Below are 19,355 nucleotides of genomic sequence, written 5' to 3'. Positions count from 1 at the left end.
TTGATATGATAAAAGAAATATGGATATTTCTTTTGTCTTTTTTTTTTTTTTACTGATATTTATGGCATTGAGCAATGAGTACCTCTTTGAGCTCTGGGACTGCGGTTGAAAACTAGTAAGCTTCACTGAAGTCAAGAAAAATTTAGTTTTTTTTCTGTTTGTTTGTTTAAAGACAGATCTTAAACTTTTATTATTTTACAAAAAAATATCCGCGACTGGATTACAAGTTGCTTTTAGAAATTTGAAATTCTGGATGAACTCTGAACTTAATTTCCAAAGATTAGCACACGGAAAGCCGTGGAGTTTAACTCCCTCCCCCTGCTTGTCGGAGCTCAAACGTAAGAGTGTTGTATTTCCCGAGCCGCCCCTGAAGGCAGCCTCCTACCCTTCAGTAAGCAGCAGCAGACCGCGTTAGACCACACAGAGGGGCTGAAGACGGAGGGACAGGTCACGTCGGAACTTTTTGTCTGAAACTTTTCCACATATTGTCATTTTCGCCTTCTTTTGGGTCTTGAAATAACTCTACTCAACGGTAAGTCACAAAAGACTAAATAAATTATTGATAGTTTTTTTTTTGTTACGTCGACCCGTTTTCGACGGAAACGCTTCTTTAATTTTAACTCAACGTAACGGTTTCAACTGTTTAAAAAAACAACCAGAAGCGGGTTTTATTTGGCTCCTTCGGTAGTAGTGTAGCTTTAAACGACTTGTTGTTTGTGTTGGTGTTAGTTTAGGTTATTTCCGACCTGAAAGGGTGAATAATTTGGTTGTTGTTGCCGTGATTGGTGTAATTTTGCCTGCGACAAAGCTGGCATTGTTACCAACGGTTATTAACGGTCCTGAACTGAGCTGAACGGGCCCTGCTCCTCAAAACAAAACTTTCAATCACTTTATTGGGGAATAGGGTGTTATTTACGCCTACGTCGTGATTTAACACAAAGCTTTTATCGACTTGGATGAGTTTTTAGTGCAGCCTTCACCGTGTGAGAACCCTACTCTTAATATTTATTTTGGATATGTGCTCTTCCTGCTTCTTCAGGCGTGTTTTTCTTTCAGTTTGTTTGGGATGTTTTTTGTCCAAAAGTAAAAAGTTACCAAGGGTTTTTAGAGCTCAAAGCTTGAGTCAGTCCTGCTAAAAAATGAGTCATATCTTCCCCTCTTCTGCTACTCATATTACAGCTGATGTAGTGGTCTAATAAGTCACCTTATTTTACTTTTTATTTTACTTTTCTGTTTTTTGTTTTTTTAAATCCAGAAACCTGATCATTGTCAGCCATGGCTGTGGAAGGTGGAATGAAATGTGTCAAGTATCTGCTTTTCTTTTTCAACTTTATCTTCTGGGTAAGTAGCAGCCAACACCTCCTCCAAATGTTTCTGTAAAAACAAATTAATTAATAACAACTCAAGAGTTAACTTGGAAACCACCCTCAAACCCTGTTACGATGTATGACGATGTTGGTGAGAAGTTAAGCAGTAAAGAAGAAAAGGAGAAAGTTAAAAAAAAAAAAACTTATTATGATGTTTTGTCCGATTTTTGTTATAGAAATAAATCAGCTTATCTTTCCTGGAGTCTGGGTTTGTTTTAAGGCTTTTCGTTTCTGGGCCAGCCCTGTGACTTTGAGCATAAAAATTCAACTTTGTTCTGCTATTTTAGGTTGTGTGATTGTGGGATGTAATCATCTGGAAATTCAGCTGATGAGCAACACACATAAGGCAAATAACCTGTGACGTTTGCACTTCCTGAATCCTGTTCGAGTGTTTGCTCATGGCTTGATTTTAATGAAATCCGGGACAGAATAAAACATCATCTCTCTGCATTGGGTTGATTTTTTTAATTTTTTGTTTAGAATTTCAGAAGTGGAATGAAATCTGAATCTTATGATATAACTTTAAGGTGATATTTCCAAATTAATATTCCTCTTTTCCTCCTTCAGAGACTTAAAGTGACAACATAACTGTATTTCAACAGAGGAAATCCTTTATTGGTTACACCATAGTTTACTGTTCCTATTTAGTATTCTAAGAGAATAATAGTTTAAATTTATATAAGTACAACTGGAAATAGTAAGGACTTATTACACATTTATTTGGGCAAAATGTAACAGTAGACTGAATAAACACTCCAGTTGAGCCCGAATGTTCTTCCTTGTGATCTCGTACACTTTTCCTTGAATGTTAATTACACAGTGACTAATAAATGAACTGTTTTTTAGTCAGCGGTAGATCTCTCCATTGTTAGCAGTAAATTAGGATTTGATCTACTGCTGAGCTGAACAGTCAGTTGTTTTGGAACCATTCGATTCACAGAACTGGACTTTCCACATCAGAATAATGCCTGTCATGAGGACCACTCTCTGTCTCTACTTCAGGACGAATGGATTTACACGCTCAGCTTTTAGATACTCAGATGAAGGAAGCTGTGACGTAAACAGGGCCTTTTTTTGTCACTTATTGTCATCTCTTTACTTTGTAATCGATGCCAGTATTCGGTTTACCCCCTCGGCTCAGTTTATCTGCTCTGTTCACTCCTTGTTGTTTCCAGTGTCAACCATTAGCCACCCATTTGACCCCGGCTCAAATATTGACATTGGTGTTGTCAATGAGGAGAGGTTGTCAGCTGCGGGTTACCATGGTTAACACAATACCCCGTCTGATAACGAGCGGTCTCACAGTGGGGCAGGTAGCAGATGTTCACAGTCTCAGAAGGAGCTTATTAGTTTGATTTAACATGCTGTGTATGAAAACACTTGAGCGTTCGGACGTCTTTGAGCTGGAGGAAAGCATCCAATCAGTGCTGCTTCCTGTAGTAACATGTTTGTTTTTTCACTGTTACATGGACGTCAAGAGCAAAGCAAAGGTTAATCAGTAACCTAGAAGTAAGGCATCAGTTTTATAAGGCTATACCACATTTACATACTTCTTTTTTTATTAATCCTTATAAAGGTTAAAAGATTGATCTATTATTGAAGTCGATTTAGAGAAAATGGCAAAAATTTACAGTGACGTTGTGATGCTAGTTTCCTATCATGTGCTGGTTTTATGCAATTTTCTTTTGAGTAATAATTTTGTTTTTAGAGTGTAACCTAAACTCCTTTTATGACCAACTAAATATCTTATCATTACACCGATTATTAATCCTCCCGTGGCCATCGGGTCAAATGGAGCCAAAGTTACAAGGGCTTCAGGAAGGTTAAGGCTATTTGTTTTAGTCATAAATGACTTTAAATTGCTGGGATTGTCCAATTATTAGAAATTAATTTATAGTTCATACAGTTTAGTTTTTATTCACAAGTACCTGTATTTGAAAATCCAGACTCTATAGACAAAAGACAATATTTCTTTAGGTTTCCTCTTGTAACCTAAGTAGTTTTGACCCGTTACATATGTTCAGGTTTTAATTGCATACGTAAAGAACGTTTTATAATGTGTGTTAGAGGCATGAATACTGAATGACTGGAGCTCAGATTTTATGCACTGTAAAAGTAAACAGTCATCAAATTGTATATTTGGAAAGATAAAACTAGTACATTTTTTGTAATTTGTGCTTAAATTAAATAATTAGTTAATTTCCAGTTAATTTACTTACTTCATTTTGGATAAATCACCTCAGGCCCTGAACCATGAGACTTAAAACATTTTAAACACTAAATAAAAATACTAATCAGCTCTCATGGGTCTTTTAATAAGTGTGGTATACTCTTGGTTATACGTAAATGAAGTCAGAAAGTAAATTCATGTAATTCTTTTATATTATTAAATGGTTTGAATTCGGTTTTTCCCACTCTGCTTACATGAATATCATCATGCAGATGTCTAGTTAAATACACGAGTAATCCTTCAGAATTTATACGGGTTTACAGGACTGCTGAAGGGATTCTTTGTTGCACATAGACACACCACATCTGGTTTTAATCATCCGTTTATGCAGGCAGCAGCTGAAAGAGCTGCTGACTTCACTAATTCTCAATAACATAATAAAAAGATAAATCAATTTTACAATTTTCAAAAGCCAATAGGCCTTTTTTTCTTACAAGGCAAATACAACAAGCATACTTCACAACTGCAAACAAAAATGTGGTGAAATACTTGTTGGTTTGTTTGTTCATGGCTTTGAAGTGGTGCAATCAAACTGCTGATCAGCAGAACAGCTTATTATTTCTGCCCATTCAAAGAAAAATATGCTCTAGTTTTACATTTCTCCAACAACTAAATCCCATCATGTGTTCATGTCTCACTGGGCCACCCTGGTGAAATGCAGTCAAAGAAAAGTGTGCCGTTCTCTGATGTTTGCCCAGGCGTTAGTTGGTCTCGGCTTATCGTGCTCAAACAGTTCACCTCAGTGTTTGTGAAACATCCGCGCTGCTGTCGTCGTCCCCACCTAGGACGCAGAGTTTCATACGATCATTTTCTCATTTCAGGAACTGAAGATGGTGCAACTTCTGCTGTGCTTATTCATCACGTTTAAATAAGATTTTAACATTTGGAAACAAGAACCAGTGAACGTTGTGTTAAATTGAGTCACGCCTTATTCTGATCGTGTTCTCCAGTTACTGGTTTATGTGTAATTCAGAAAGTTTTAAATGTAAAGACTTAGATTTTGGGTCATAGTTTTAACTATTACATGCATGTATATTGTCAGAAAATGCTGCGGACATTAATGGTCTAAAATTGAATCTTATTGTTGCTGGGGGATCTTTGATGTTGATGATGACGATGATGATTTTAGCTCTAAAGAAAACTCTGTCTTCAAATTAATCCTAACCCTTTCTTAGCCCCCACAAATCTCAACCGGACCTGTACTGTATTCATGTAGCAATAGTTATGTCACATAAAACGAACAGGTTTTCTTAAAGAAAATGAACCAAATCTCTCTCTCTCTTCCTGCAGCTATGTGGCTTTGCGTTGATTATCGTGGGAGTCATGGTTCAGGTGTCTCTGCACAAAACCTTCATGATTCATGACGCGACCGCCTCGGCAGCTCCCATTGTCATCATCACAGTTGGTGTCTTGATTTTCTTCATCGCATTCTTCGGCTGCTGCGGAGCCTGGAAAGAGAACCACTGCATGATCACCACGGTAATCCACACTGCCCGACTTAAACCATGAAACAACGAAGAGCTTTCGTTAGCTTTAACTCGCGGGATTTATCTGGTACGGAGAATCGTTCTCTTTAATGCGCGTTATTTTTTTTTCCTCCTCCAGTTTGCCGTCCTTCTCTCGTTGATCATCGTTGCCGAGATTGCAGCAGCAATCCTCGGCTACGTCTTCAGAAACAAAGTGAGCGTGGATTGTTACTGTTTCTTGTGTCATTTCTATAGAACAGTGTTTTAATGTTGCTTCTCATGTTGTGTTTCCCACATAGCTCTCAAAAATCGTCCAGGATAGCCTCACCGACATGATCAACCACTACCAGAACAACTCCAAAGAGTTCCACGATGCTGTGGATCAAATTCAGGAGAAGGTACAGACAGTCTAAACTCTTTCAGTCACTGTTTGCATAGCCTGACAACACCTTTTCATAACACTGCTGTATCCTGTTAGTGAGTCCTGCACTTTATGAAATTATTAATTATTAATGCTCTGTTGACCCAGGTTATTGTATATCCTTATAGTGTGTGTGTCAAACCTGACTGACCCTTGTATAACCAGAGCTTTGAATTGGCTCATTTTAGTGGAAGTGCTGTGGCGTGAACAGCTCCTCTGATTGGAGAAACTTCAGCCCCGATGGTAATACGGTGCCAGACTCGTGCTGCAAGATTGTCACTACAAACTGTGGGAAAAATGCCATGACAGACGCCAGCAAAGTGTACCAGAAGGTAAACCCATATTTCTATGATTCCCTCAAAGGCGTTTATTATTGGTCCGAATTCTTTATATTGACAGTATTTTCTTTGTCGTGGATCCAGACACGGATCCACCCCAAACACGAGGCAGCTGTTGGCTCTTGGCTGCACGAGGTGTTTGAACCTCGAGACTGTGTTAACTGAGACCAAACACTGTCCACGTTCCATTTAGATGGAATGTAAATATTAGACAGAAACGTGGCTCGAGTTAGATAACACTTGCTCTTTGACAAATGAAACGCTCATCTGAACACAGACTCATCATGCAGTGACTAAACAGGTGCCTGACAGAGCCCCTGTTTCTGGCAGCAACTGAACATGTGGGAGTGACCTCACCTGCTGCTTTTTGGCAACATTTTATGACATTTCAATTGGTAGTAACATTTTTTTTTACAATTTTGAATATAAATTTACAAATATCTTAATAAAATTGCCCTCCCTCTGACCACAAATTAATATTTTCTACTCCTCCCACCTACCACTTTATTGTTTATCACGACTTTATAATCATGTTTAGAGGAAAACAATTTTTCTTATGATGAAACTGCAACTACAGAAGAACTTTGAGTTGGAGCAGCTTCTCATATAACAAACTGTGCTAATGTGCTGATGTTGCCCTGGAGTGAAATAAAACATACAACAGACAACTACAGTATGTAACATTAGTGCAAATTAACTCTTGGGAGTACAACGTGGATGGTTCAATCAGCTTAAATATGAAGAAATCTCACAAATTAAACTGTCCAGTCTAGTATGAAAAGCAAATATCACCCGTGAACAATAGTTCTTTCTGTCACTTGGACAAGCAGGTCTGCATGTCTGAAGCATGAGAATCAGAAGTGACCAATATTTGACTGACCTAAAGTTGTTTCTTTAATGCATTTATGGTGTCATTCCTTAGTTACTAAGCCTGATAGCTAATCAGACTCAGTGTATTAAGTGGCCACCTTCCTGTCAGGAGATCAGTGGTTCAGACCTGCTGGGTCCTCTGAAGGTGTTATGTTCTGTGTATACTGTATGCTTTACTCTGTACAGCTTGTTAGGTTACATTTAATGTTGTTTTTTAAATAAAGCTGAGTTGACATGCAGTCCTTTACAGTTAGGTGAAGGATCACAATTCTGTCTATATCATTTTAAAAATAACCTGTCAGACAACTGTTCTCACACAATGTGTGTTTTATTTCATAGGGTTGTCATGATGTTGTGGAGACTTTTGTGAGGAATAACATCCAGTGGGTGATAGTTGCAGCAATTGTCATTGCTATCCTGCAGGTATGTAACAGGAGCCTGTTCTATAAGAAAACACCTCCAGTATTAACTAATGTAAGGTAACTATTCTTCACTGGCAGTGAGTCTTAACTAGATCCTTTTTACTAAACTCTCTTACACTTCTTCTTTTTCTTTTTCTTTCGGCTGTTCCCTTTTCAGAAGTCACCACAGCGAGTCATCCTTCTCCATCTAACACTGTCTTCCGCATCCTCTGTCCTCACTTCAACTACCTCCATGTCCTCTCTAACTTCATCTTTGTCTTTTTCCTGGCAGCTGCGTCTCTAACCTCCTTCTACCAATATCCCCACTGTCCCTCCTCTGCACATGTCCAAACCATCTCTAACTTTATCTCCCAGTCCTTCAACCTGTGCTGTACCTCTGATGTCCTCATTCCTAATCCTGTCCATCCTTGTTCCTCCCAAGGAGAACCTCAACATCTTCAGCTCTGTCACTTCCAGTTCTGTCTCCTGTCTATCTTTAACAAGCATCACCTGCTGCACATCCTTTCCAGCCTGGTCCCTCTGTTTTGCCAGTCAATACAAGTCCTTCTCTCCCTCCTTAGTGTCCAACCTCTTGTACAATTTGTCATACGCCTTTGCTACCTCTCTCTTTGCCTTGTGTTTGATCTCCTTATATTCCTGTCGACTCTCTTCAGTCCTCTCACAGTCCTATTTCTTCCTGGCTAATCTCTTCCTCTGGATAACTTCCTGCACTTCACTATTCCACCACCAGGTTTCCTTGTCTTCTTTTTTTCTGTCCAGATGACCCTCCTACCTGTCTCTCTAATCACTGTGGCTGTAGTAGCCCAGTCGTCTGGAAGCTCTTTCTTACCACCCAGAGCCTTTAACAGCTCCTTTCTGAACTCCTCACAACATTCTTCCTTCCTCAACTTCCACCATTTGGTCCTCTTCGCTGCCTTTACTCTTTACTCTTCATCACCACACCAGTCATCCTCCACACCACCCTCAGATGCTACCTGGCCACAACCTTCTAGTCCACAGTCTCCCTCAGGTTACCTCTTCTACACAGAGTGCAGTCTACCTGCGTCCTCCTGCCTCCACTCTTATAGGTCACTTTGTTTTCCTCCCTCTTTTGGAAATAGGTGTTGCTACAGCCATTTCCATCCTCTTGGCAAAGTTCACCACCATCTGTCCTTCCTGGTTCTTTTCCTTGACACCAAACCTGCCCATCACCTCCTCCTCTCTGTTTCCCTCACCAACATGTCCATTCAGATCTGCTCCGATCACCACTCTCTCTCCTCCCTGGGATTACTTTCTATCACTTCATCAAGATCCTTCCAGACTTTTCTCTTTTTCTACATCACACCCCTACTTCATTTCTCTTCCTATCCACACCAAAGTAAAACAGCTTAAACCTGCCTTGATGCTGTGAGCCTTTCTCCTTCCTCCTCTGCATCATATCAGCCAGCTCTCTACCTTTGCCTGTCATTGTCCCTATGTTTAAAGTTGCTACCCTCAGTCCTACACTCTTGACTTTCCTCTTCTCCCTCTGAATCCTGACACGTTTCCCTTCTCGTGGTCTTCGACTAACAGTAGCTTAATTTCCCCGGGCAGCCTGTTTGTCAACAGCACCGGTGGTGGTCGTTATTAACAACCGATCCAGCACGGTGTCGCTTGGATGAGCTCACGTCAGTTTACGTTGGATGCCCTTCCTGACACAACCGTCACCATTTACCTGGGGTTGGCACAAGAGACACGCTGGCTTGTGCTCCCTAGTGGCTGTTTTCTAACCCCTCTTACAGCCAGACCTTACATATTTATTAAAAAATATAAATGCCACATTTGATGTTATCTAACTTTATTGTGGACCATTGAAAAAGCAGCATCAAAATAAGCCTTATTCTTTTTTCCTTCCAGGTTATGGGCGTCGTGTTTGCCTGCTTGTTGATGAGAAGCATCCGCAGCGAATATGAAGTCATGTAATTCACAGCTGAGTGGCTGTGGCTGGTCAGCTCACACTCAGTGGGAGCTTCATTTCTAAACTTTTGTTAGTCGACCTATGCTTCATTTAAAATTCACAGAACATCTTTCTTTGAATAGGTCTCTGCTCTGATGCTGTAAATGCATAGGAAAAATAGGTTAACATTCAGTGTAAATTTGGTGAATGTTCTGGGATAAAAGGTACTGTATCTGTTTTCGGGTTGTGTAATGACATGTTGCTGGTTTCCAAGGTCTGCTTTTATTAAAGACTCTTTAAATAAATTTTCTGTTTTTCTTAAAAACTAACAGACAATAAAAGCAACATAAAGATATTTATTGCAGATAAAACTCCAAAACATTGTACTTAATATTGGCACAAGAACACAACATTCAAATTATACTGATCAAATAATAAATTATAACAAAATATTTCATAGAGAACATGACTTTTGAAACTTTTTCAAAAGCATCGGGCCAAAAGCTTGCAAAAGGCACAGGAAGCGGATGACAAGTACAGTTTAACACTTTTCAGCTGCAGCTACGGGTGTCAGAGCTGTCGTTCTGCTGAAAGGCTGCTGTACGGTTCTGTGCTGAACTGAAGCCTCTAAAGCAAAAAATATATATAAGCAAAAGTAAACAACAAAGTGCCATCATGGCTTTTGCCAGACACAATGCAACCTAAAGGTTTTTTCAGTTATATTTAAAGTAAGAAGTTCAGCTTCTTATGCAAACAAGTTTCAGTGCCACAAGTTTTTTATCTTCTAAATGTTTATAAATCTGTGATGTATTTAAAGTCAAAGTAAAAGCTTGAGAACATACAGCACATTTAATGAGAACGCTCACATTAAAAGCTGTATTTTATTTTTATGACTGTACCATATCTGAACTACTCCTCTTTTCTCCAGCTCATTCATTTTTGTTTCCCATCTGGAGTTTGGAGCTGTCATGCTGTGGGAGTTTAGACAAAAACAGAAGAAATAAACAAACATGAACAAGAACAAGTTTAACCCTCAACCTCCCAACTTCATCTAGTCAAATACAGCACATTTGTTTAAACTTCCTCCTGATGATCAAAATTACAAAAGAACCCTCCTAAATAAATCCTCACATGTACAAAGGCATGGGCTCCTGGTTTGTAACTTTGTTGTTTCAGTCAGACATCAATATCCTTCAGTTTTTCTTTTGAACCTAATCTTGCCAGGAACCTTTTTTTTTTTTTACTTTTACAACAAAGCGATGTTGACAGCTATTAGGAAGTGGGACATTGCAGCACATGAAAGCAAACCATAATCACAAAAGTGGTTGGTGTCAGGCTTCCTGTCAGTGACGGCTCGGAGCCTTTGGGTAGTTTGCTGACAGAAATGCAATGCAGTGTAAAAGAAGTGACACTTCGGACTCTGCAAAACATGAAAACAAAATAGATTAAAAGACAGTTAAGGTACATTCATGAGAGAAACACAAAACTGTAACATGATAAAAACATCTTGGAACTAAAATAACAATTCTGAAAGCCTTAAATATTTTTCTTTAGCTGACAAAAAAAAAAAAATCATTCAGTCGATGTTGAGTTTCTTTTAGCAACATCAACCCTGCAGAAACCACAGCAGGCGCAAAGTTCACCGACTCCTACAGGCAGGCATCAGATGAACCTTTTACCACTTTAATGACTTAGGTACACTATTCTATATAAATAATAGAAAATAACTGATTTCAGAGGAATTCACAGTTTAATAATCAGTACAGTGCTCACAGTAAAAACAAAATTACTCAAATCAATGAAAGTAAGATTCCTCAGATGCACATCGTCTGCAACCTTACATGCCACAGTTGTAAACAAAGATGTTAATCTGTGAGGGTTCAGAGTATGTGTTGGGAATGACTATCAGCTACTACCACACCAAAACTTAGCTCATTATCTGCTAGGGTAAATCAGCTGTCGGCCATCTTGAGTCGCGTTGTCTCTATTAGTTAGGTGTACGCCCAGTGATTACACCCAAAGTTATTGGCTTTACAAAACTCATACTGTAACAACTGAATATGTTCACTAACTTTAATCTAAACAGATCCCAGTTGGCTCATATTTTACATGTTAGTGGATACAAATTTCCACTTTAAAATTAAACTATTAACATTAGAGTCACCCACTGACAGGAATTTACCATCTTATTCCTTTTACGTTCTCATTATTATATACTTGATGTTCAGAAACTATCTACTTTCTTTACCTGAGAAGAAGCAGTTTATGTTTACAGAGTGCTTTTCTGGTTTTCTTGGCCGCTCAAAATGCAGTATTCTCCCAAATTTATAAAATAAAATACTTCTTTAAAGATAAAAATTGAGCCTGATAGAGTGGTATCTCTTTGTATATATTCCATATGCATTAAAAGAATGTACTGATGAAATATAGAAACTTTCACCACATCGACCACACTGTACCTATAGATAATTGAGAAAAAGACGTGTCAATCATACAAAAATAAAACTACTAAAACTCTATACTGCATGGCCGAGTGAACATACCTTTCAACGAGGAGGACACCTGAAGCCATTTGGACAGCCACTCTTGACACTGGTTGACATCAAGAGCATCAGAACTGATCCCCCTCAGGTAACAAGCCTGAAAAAGAAAGATGTCCCGTGTTTGTATGTGCACTTTATAATAATGATCAGACACAGCAGCAGTTTTAGATGGTAAATAAAAAATGAAACATTCTGCAGAGTGACACACCTGTTTGAGTTCAGAGTCACTCAGCTGGTGGGGGTCCAGTCTGCTGAGGGCCCGATCCAGCTGGAGCAGCTCCAGGGCGTGGCTACGCAGCCGCCAGTCAATCAGAAAGCCCGGGAGGCGAGGCGTCAGGAAGAGCAGGGTGCTGATGCGTCTCTGATTAACCACGAAGACAGGCACATGCAAAGACGTTCAGCTGCTTCACAAAGCCTCCTGCGTTTCCTGTTAATTCCCGAAGGGTGGTGGTGAAAACTGAAAACCGGTGGAGGTTTCCTGACCTTGTGATCAACGCTCATCGTCCGTATGCTCAGAGGAGCTTCAGAAAACAGGCTTCGAACTGCAAGGATTTCAGACGCTTGAGGGTTTGATCCACTTTGCACCTGAATGAACACAGAAATCCATAATCCTGGTAATATCAAAGCATTACTCAGTCCCTCCAGGATTTCCTGGGCCTTTTTTGTGATTGTTGTTACCTGGAATGCCTGATTTCACGGGGCATTTTTCTAAAAGTTTTGATTTTTTTTTAACTAAAATCAATAAACAACTATAACTTTTAATATATAAACCAAAAATACTTACTAGTTTTGTAAGATAATTACCAACAAACATTAACATTCTCAAAAGGTGCTTTATTTGAGAACTTTGATAGCTTCTAAACTGACATTCATGACCGTTTCTGGATTGTCCCTCGTCTGCAGCTCTCCTCACATGTTTTGCAGACACAAAGTGTTTGTCGATGCGTTTATGTTCCATGACTACACTGCAGGGCGTGCAAAACAGCTTCCCCCCACTCTCCTGCAGCTGGGGAGGAAACTGGTTTGCGCAGTCCTTTGCTGAAATCTTTGTAGGCAAATGTGAAGCATTAGCGCACATTTTGGCTTCGGTCGCTGCTCCTGCACGCTCCCGGCATTCTGATGTTAACAGGAAGTGACGTCACGTATCTTCTTCGTGAGCTATTTGGGATTATTTTGTATTCCACACTACACAAACCCACAAAGAAGAGACTAGACTGCAGAAACGGTGGCGAATCACTTTAGAAACAATAAATATTGGGTTAAAGTTGCGGGAAAGTTGCGGCGTTTTGGGCAAAGTTGCAAAAAGTTGCGATTTCGTGGAGTTTGCATGATTTTGCGTTAATAGTTGCGATCGCAACATCGCGAAATCCTGGAGGGTCTGATTACTGCTACTGCCCTCGGTCTAAAAACATGCATGTTGGGCTGCCTTCAGGCTCAGGCCTGCCTTTAAAAAGACATCTGAGATCTCGATGGGATTTGCCTGGTTAAATAAAGGTTACTAAATAAATTCACATCTGCCTGAACAGAACAGGACTGAAGCGCCTGGCTCATCTTTTAAATGTGTTTTAGAACATTCAGTTACTTAAGGATACAAACTAAAATGTATTACAGTATACGTTTATAAACTAATTATGAAATAATTACAGGACAGGCATTGAAATCTGTTTAGTGGTTCATGAGATATTTCACTAACAGACAGAGCTGACTCCAGTAGTTAATGACAAAGTTTTAAAAACAGCTCTTATACCATCAATTAGTGCTTGGAATGTGTGTTAGGGAGGACTCTCAGCTACTACCACGCTCCACTGTAGCTCAGTGGCTGTTATAGCCATTTTTGTGTTTGCTAAGTTCACTTAACTGCGGTGGCCATCTTGAACTACAATAACTCTGAAATTAATCAGTTGTAAACGTGCATCCAATGACTACTTTCTGTGAGTGTCATGAGATATTTTGCTAACACAAACAGGCAACAGAAGACACACAGACGAGGGAAAAAGCACAATGACTTTGGCGGCCGGGGATAATCAGAAAATCATTTGTCGCCCTGTTTCGTACATGAGTGTTCAATGCAAAGAGGTGCGTTCAAACGTTTAGTACAACTTCTGATATATTCGCTTACTTTAGCGCAGAGGTCCTTAAGGCGACCTCTCAGGGGACTGTTTTGGACCTGCTGGCTCTTGTGCTGGAGCTCTTTGAGCACTGGCTGGTAGTGCCGAGCCCTGGCGGAATGGTACACCCGCCGAAACTCCACCTGCTGTCTGGGAGTCCAGAAATGAGGGATCAGGAGCTGGCGTGGGAAAAAGTACCTGGACAACAAAGAACGGCCACAGAAAGAGCGGAGGCGCAATTAGTGATGGTGAAATGCACGTTGACCCCATTAAACCCATTTCAATTGGTTTAAAAAAAATACAACAGAAAGGAACTCACATCAGGATAAAAGCCAGGTAGTTTGCAAAGGGAGGAATAGATATCACCATGAGTGGGATGGCCTTGATCACGTCTCTGCGAAACTGGGATAATAAATATTACATGACAATGTGATAGATAAAAATACACCACAGGCTCAAGATCGCTATTTTCATAGAACAATCACTATTTACAAAGTTTATCAATTGCTAATCAAACTAGTGTTTGTGACTGTAGTGCTGTGACATTTTTAAACACTACAACACTGATCCATCATACTAAAAGTAGTTTTTGTAAGATTTTATTTTCTTGCTTTCCTGTCATCATGTTTTCTGTCTTAATTTGATAATTCTGAAATCTAAATACACATATGCCTATTTATTCAACTGTTGAATCTTCTGGCATCGTTATCAGTCACTAACAGTAAAACAAACTTCTTCTTTTTCTTTCGGCTGTTCCCTTTTCAGGGCTCACCCCAGCGAGTCATCTTCCTCTATCGAACTCTGTCTTCTGCGTCCTCTGTCCTCACTCCAACTACCTCCATGTCCTCTCTAACTAACTGCGTCCATATATCTCATTTTTGTCTCTAACCTCCTTCTACCAATATACCCACTGTCCCTCCTCTGCACATGTCCAAACCATCTCTAACTTTATCTCCCAGTCCTTCAACCTGTGCTCTACCTCTGATGACCTCATTCCTAATCCTGTCCATCCTTGTCCCTCCCAAGGAGAACCTCAACATCTTCAGCTCTGCCACTTCCTGTTCTGTCTCCTGTTTTTTTGTCTGTCCCACTGTCTCCAAACCAAACAACATGGCTGCTCTCACCACTGTCTGTAAACCTTCCCTTTGACCTTTGCTGCCACCCTTTTGTCACAAATCTGCCTGGACTCTCTTCTTCACCTCTTTACCACACTCCCCGTTTTCCTGGACAGTGGACCCTAAGTCCTTGAAGTCCTGCACCTTTGTGACCTCTGACCTCCTTGTAGCCTCACTGCTCCACCTGCCTCCCTCTCATTCACACACAGGTACTCTGTCTTGCTATGTCTAACTTTCATCCCTTGTCTTTCAATTGTGTACCTCTACCTCTCCAGGTTCTCTTCCACCTGTTCCCTGTTCTCACCACAGGTCACAATGTCATCTGCAAACATCATAGTCCACGAGGATTCCTGCCTGACCTCATCTGTTAGTCTGTCCATCACCAGAGCAAACAAGAAGAGGCTCAGAGCTGATCCTTGATGCACTCCTACCTCCACACTGAAGCTATCTGTCCCTCCTACAGCCCACCTCACCACTGTCCTGCTGTCCTCATCCATGTCCTGTACCAGACTAACATACTTCTCTGCCACTCCAGATGTCCTCATACAACACCTAAACCAACAGTGTCAGTAAATAGTATCAGCTGTTCAGATCCTCAGTATCAACCCCCGCACTTCCCGAGGCACCCCGAGCTACACACAGGAAGACATAGACCAGCCACATCATTAAAACCGCCTGCCTAATCTTTACCCACGCAGACCCCTGCTCACTCTAAACCCATCTCAACAGACTTTAAACTACTCATCTGTATTCAAAGTACCACTGCAAGGAGCTGAAGACAACAGGCAACAGGTGGTGGTGGTGGTGGGGGGGGGGGAATTACCAGGTAAACTGTGAGCATCTCTTCAGGTTCAGCTCCTCTTTTCACCCCAAATTTAACTCTGTATATAGTTGAACTAGTAATAACATTTAGACGTAAGGAAACTTGAATTTTTAAGAAAATATGTGCAGATGTCCACTGCACAACAAAGACAGCAGTTTTATTTTACTAGGTTATAACCTAAAGACTCTTCAAGAAGAAACAATGAACGTTTAATGATCAATTTCCAAAGCGATCAGATATTGGTTTTATTTCTTATTTTCTCATTTTGTCCCAGCAGTGAAACAGATGAATTTTTAATTTATTTTTCTGTTTTGTTTGACAAAAAAATGTTGTGTAAAATTAAAAAGAAAAAAACTTATCTGTTTTAAAGGAGGAAAAACATTCTTACAGAGTTTATCTTCACATAAATCTCACCTGCTTTTAATACTTTACATATTAACCAGACTTAAACCTTAGGAAAAGTACTTCTCACCTCAGTGAGTATTGTGAGTCACACATGGTGTTGTGTATGCATTTCTAAGGCTCACTTGTCTGAGTTTCTCCATGTCTCTGTACGGCAAATCCTGGAACTTTACCCCATGGACCGCCATTTTTATCTTTATCCACCTCACGTCTCTGGCATCTTGGAACAGCAGCTTGAATCCTGGAATGAGTTCATGACACCATCTTGAATTAAGCTCAATCACAGATTCTCAGTGACGCTCAACACAGCGTACACACAGACCACTTTAAAAGCTCCATCTTGACGTGTGTAATCTGTAATACGCAGTGGAATTTATAAACATAAAAAATCACTTTTTTCATCCTGTTATTAATATGCCATTTAAGTGAAACAAAAGAAATCTGGGTGTTTAAACAGTTATAAAGAACAAAAAGACACATTATCCAAACCCTTTTCTCCACAATCTCTAACCATCTTAGTCGCTTTTGTGTTTTTAGAAAGCTGCCTTTGATTCGAGAGACAGTTTCTGCAGCCAGGAACCTGTCCGCTCAGAGACCCGCCCGCGTCTGCCACCCGGCTTACAGAGAACCAGAGTTTGCCAACTCTCCCCAGAGGTGATGGCTTACTGTTGGGGTTTTTTAAGCTTGACCAGGCCTGGATGTAGGGTGCCCTTGTTTCCGGGCAAGGTTGCCTGTTGCATGTGGTCATACTTCATCATCACAGTCTTCAAAGGGCATGGTTCTCACGGGTCGGAGGTGAGTCTCTACCCTGAGTCTCTGCCTTAAGTGGAGGAGTTCAAGAGTCTGAGAGGCTTGAACTCTTGCTGTCTATGTTCCAACCTCACCTCTGATCGTGAGGTATGGATCATGGCCGAAAGAACGAGATCCCGGATACAAGCAGCTGAAAAGAGCGTCCTTCACCGGGTGGTTGGGGTCAGCTTTATGAACAGGGAGAGGAGCATCTTAGAAGATGCTCTGCTCCTCTGCTTCAAAAGGAGTCAGCTGAGGGGTTCCAGACCTCTGAGTAAGATGCCTTCTGGGCGCCTCCATTTCAAGGTTTTCCAGGCACATCCAGGGCACACCTAGAACTTGCTGCAGGGATTAAGTTTCCTCCCTTGCCTGGGAACACCTTGGGATATCCCAGATGGAGCTGGAGAAAGGGATGTCTGGGTTTTACCTCCTGGACCTGTTGCCTCCACGACCCAGATGGGTGGCAGATAATAGGAAATGGATGGGATTGAATTCTAAAAGTGCTCAGGTTGTCCACGTTGTTGTCCATGATGTGCACATTTTTACTGGGCACTACTCTCAAATACTGACCACTAACAATAAACAGTGTTTATATCCGCAGCAGACATTTAGAGACAGGAAGTGAGTGGACAACCATCTTACCTTCCACCAAGGTGTGATGCAGCACATAAAATCTTGGGAATTGCTTTTTGAGGAAACCCTCATATTTGGCATTTGCCCACTGGAGCCTGGGGGTGACGTAACGTCCAATAATACCTCTTCTAACCTTGGACGATGTATAATGTCTGCACAGGTACAGTCTGATGGAGAAAAATGTCACATTAAATAGTTTTAAACAGAAAAAATCCCTTGGGAGATTTATATAATCTCTAATATTATACTGAACTTAGGTTCCGATGACAGTTTTAGACTAAACAACACAGCTGGTTAACTTCAATTAATCAACAAAAGGCGAAAGACTTCCTTCATCGATATTCAAATGTTTCTTCACGCTGAGTTTGCATCATGAAGGCAGCCAGAGGCAGCTAGCTTAGCAAGTGTTCAACAAATGACACCGAAACAAGAAGACAAACGATGAACTCGTGGACACCGAGGACATACTTGGACTGACAGGACAAGTCTGGAGAATAAACGCCATGTGTTATTCTGCTGGTACCGAAACCACCGAGCCGCATTAAGGACAAGTGACTGCAGAGCCTCGAACAGGACAGCGCCATGTTTGTTACAGTCAGGTACCGTAATGTCGCTCATAGGCGGGAAACAGAGATTGTCCTTCTTGTACCGTAATGCAACGACAGCTGGAGGCCTTCAGAGATATGCGTTTTCTTCCTGCTCATTGCATTAAAATGTCAAAATGTTCAAGTTTTATTGAACATTTGGAAACAGTGCCAATACTATATATTTAGACTAACTACAAATTATATCATACATTTTATTTAATCTAAAAAAGTTCACAAAATTCTTTTTTTTTTTTGTAGTTTGTCTTAACCTTTGGGTTTCCGTTCTTCTGTTGTTATTTCCTTTAGTCTGTGTTTTCTGATCCTGTCTTAATTTGTTTTGTCTCTGTGATTAATTTGAGTTAATCTGTAATCACTTTGCCTTATACAATTTGAGGTTTTGACTTCTTGGTGTAAATCTAATAGAAATGAGTTTTAGGACACACACAGGCTTTCAGCCTGCTCGGGATTTGCACGACTCCCCTGTTGTTGGACTTTTCAAAAAGAAATCATATATTTGTCAAACCAACAGCCTCGCCATGCTGCAGCGCTGTTTGATCGAAATGGAGGGAGAGATTTTAACTTATTATGAAAGGCCCATGTTGAATGAGTTTCACAAAATGAGTCATAAGTTGTAGGAGGCTGTACAGTGTTATACCCCAGACTCTCAGCAGAACTAAACAATTTTACATTGTGCTTTATTTAAAGATCTGATTGAACGATCTGCTTACAAACTGATATTAATTTTAAAGCACAGTTGTTGGCTGAAATGCTGTAAATGTACAAGAATAGTAGGATAAAAAACAGTAACATAAAATAGAAATAGTCTTGTGCTCAGTCTGATTCAAATGCAAAAAATATAAACGTGACTTTTAGAGGCGGCTGTGGCTCAGTGGTTATACGGTGCATTCACTTGTCACGCTGCAGTGTTTCTGACAAGCTGCAGCTCAGAAAGCAGCGGCTGACTAATCCTAAACTGAAACCATTTACATTTGGCAAATATAAATGAAACGAACTGAATGCATTACTTTCTCAAAGTCACTGAAAGAGAGAAATGTCTTCGCCTTAGCACGGGCCCTCTGCTGGAACAAAACTCACCAACATTTATTTGTTCGTTCAGGGAAAGGGTATTGTTAAAAAGGACACCCACATGTTCTTCAAACTTTTTCATTTTAAGTTTTCAAAAGACTGAAATCATTACTGTGGGAAGAGTGAATGCCAGGGATATAAAAAGTATAACTTTAGTTCTGTTGCTCATTTAGATTCATAAATTTAAACCATTGAGACAACTCAGGAAAACCTTAAAAGGGGTTGTAACCATAGATAGAT

General features: G+C 40.3%; 2 protein-coding genes across 2 annotated transcripts; one reads left to right on the top strand and one right to left on the bottom strand.

Annotated features, from left to right (window-relative positions):
- The first annotated feature begins 375 nt into the window (after positions 1-375).
- cd63 (CD63 molecule) lies at positions 376-9,334 on the top strand. The gene is made up of 8 exons (XM_017419277.3): positions 376-532; positions 1,256-1,341; positions 4,888-5,076; positions 5,203-5,277; positions 5,363-5,461; positions 5,673-5,816; positions 7,032-7,115; positions 8,990-9,334. The coding sequence occupies exons 2-8, from the start codon at positions 1,276-1,278 to the stop codon at positions 9,053-9,055; spliced, it is 723 nt and encodes a 240-aa protein (XP_017274766.1). The 5' UTR covers positions 376-532; positions 1,256-1,275; the 3' UTR covers positions 9,056-9,334.
- A 484-nt stretch (positions 9,335-9,818) lies between these two features.
- On the bottom strand, positions 9,819-18,044 carry letmd1 (LETM1 domain containing 1). The gene is made up of 9 exons (XM_017419276.3): positions 17,911-18,044; positions 17,452-17,609; positions 16,146-16,261; positions 14,000-14,082; positions 13,692-13,878; positions 12,056-12,157; positions 11,781-11,933; positions 11,573-11,669; positions 9,819-10,449 (listed from the first exon to the last, which is right to left on the bottom strand). Exons 1-9 carry the CDS (start codon positions 18,024-18,026, stop codon positions 10,373-10,375), a joined length of 1,089 nt encoding a protein of 362 aa, XP_017274765.1. The 5' UTR covers positions 18,027-18,044; the 3' UTR covers positions 9,819-10,372.
- Positions 18,045-19,355: the final 1,311 nt, after the last annotated feature.

This window comes from Kryptolebias marmoratus, linkage group LG8 (genome assembly GCF_001649575.2).
Source record: "Kryptolebias marmoratus isolate JLee-2015 linkage group LG8, ASM164957v2, whole genome shotgun sequence".
Taxonomy (NCBI): Eukaryota; Metazoa; Chordata; class Actinopteri; order Cyprinodontiformes; family Rivulidae; genus Kryptolebias; species Kryptolebias marmoratus.
This window is presented reverse-complemented; position numbering and strand designations above follow the sequence as displayed.

What these genes read in the sequence shown, in the direction of transcription:
- letmd1 (XM_017419276.3), bottom strand. Translation starts at nt 18,026, where the DNA reads ATGGCGCTGTCCTGTTCGAGGCTCTGCAGTCACTTGTCCTTAATGCGG. An exon ending in CGATGAGCGTTGATCACAAG is followed by an intron (nt 11,934 to 12,055) that starts GTCAGGAAACCT and finishes GTGGTTAATCAG; the next exon opens with AGACGCATCAGCACCCTGCT. An exon ending in GTGACTCTGAACTCAAACAG is followed by an intron (nt 11,670 to 11,780) that starts GTGTGTCACTCT and finishes TTTCTTTTTCAG; the next exon opens with GCTTGTTACCTGAGGGGGAT.
- cd63 (XM_017419277.3), top strand. Translation starts at nt 1,276, where the DNA reads ATGGCTGTGGAAGGTGGAATGAAATGTGTCAAGTATCTGCTTTTCTTT. An exon ending in TTTTCAACTTTATCTTCTGG is followed by an intron (nt 1,342 to 4,887) that starts GTAAGTAGCAGC and finishes CTCTTCCTGCAG; the next exon opens with CTATGTGGCTTTGCGTTGAT. An exon ending in GCTACGTCTTCAGAAACAAA is followed by an intron (nt 5,278 to 5,362) that starts GTGAGCGTGGAT and finishes TTTCCCACATAG; the next exon opens with CTCTCAAAAATCGTCCAGGA.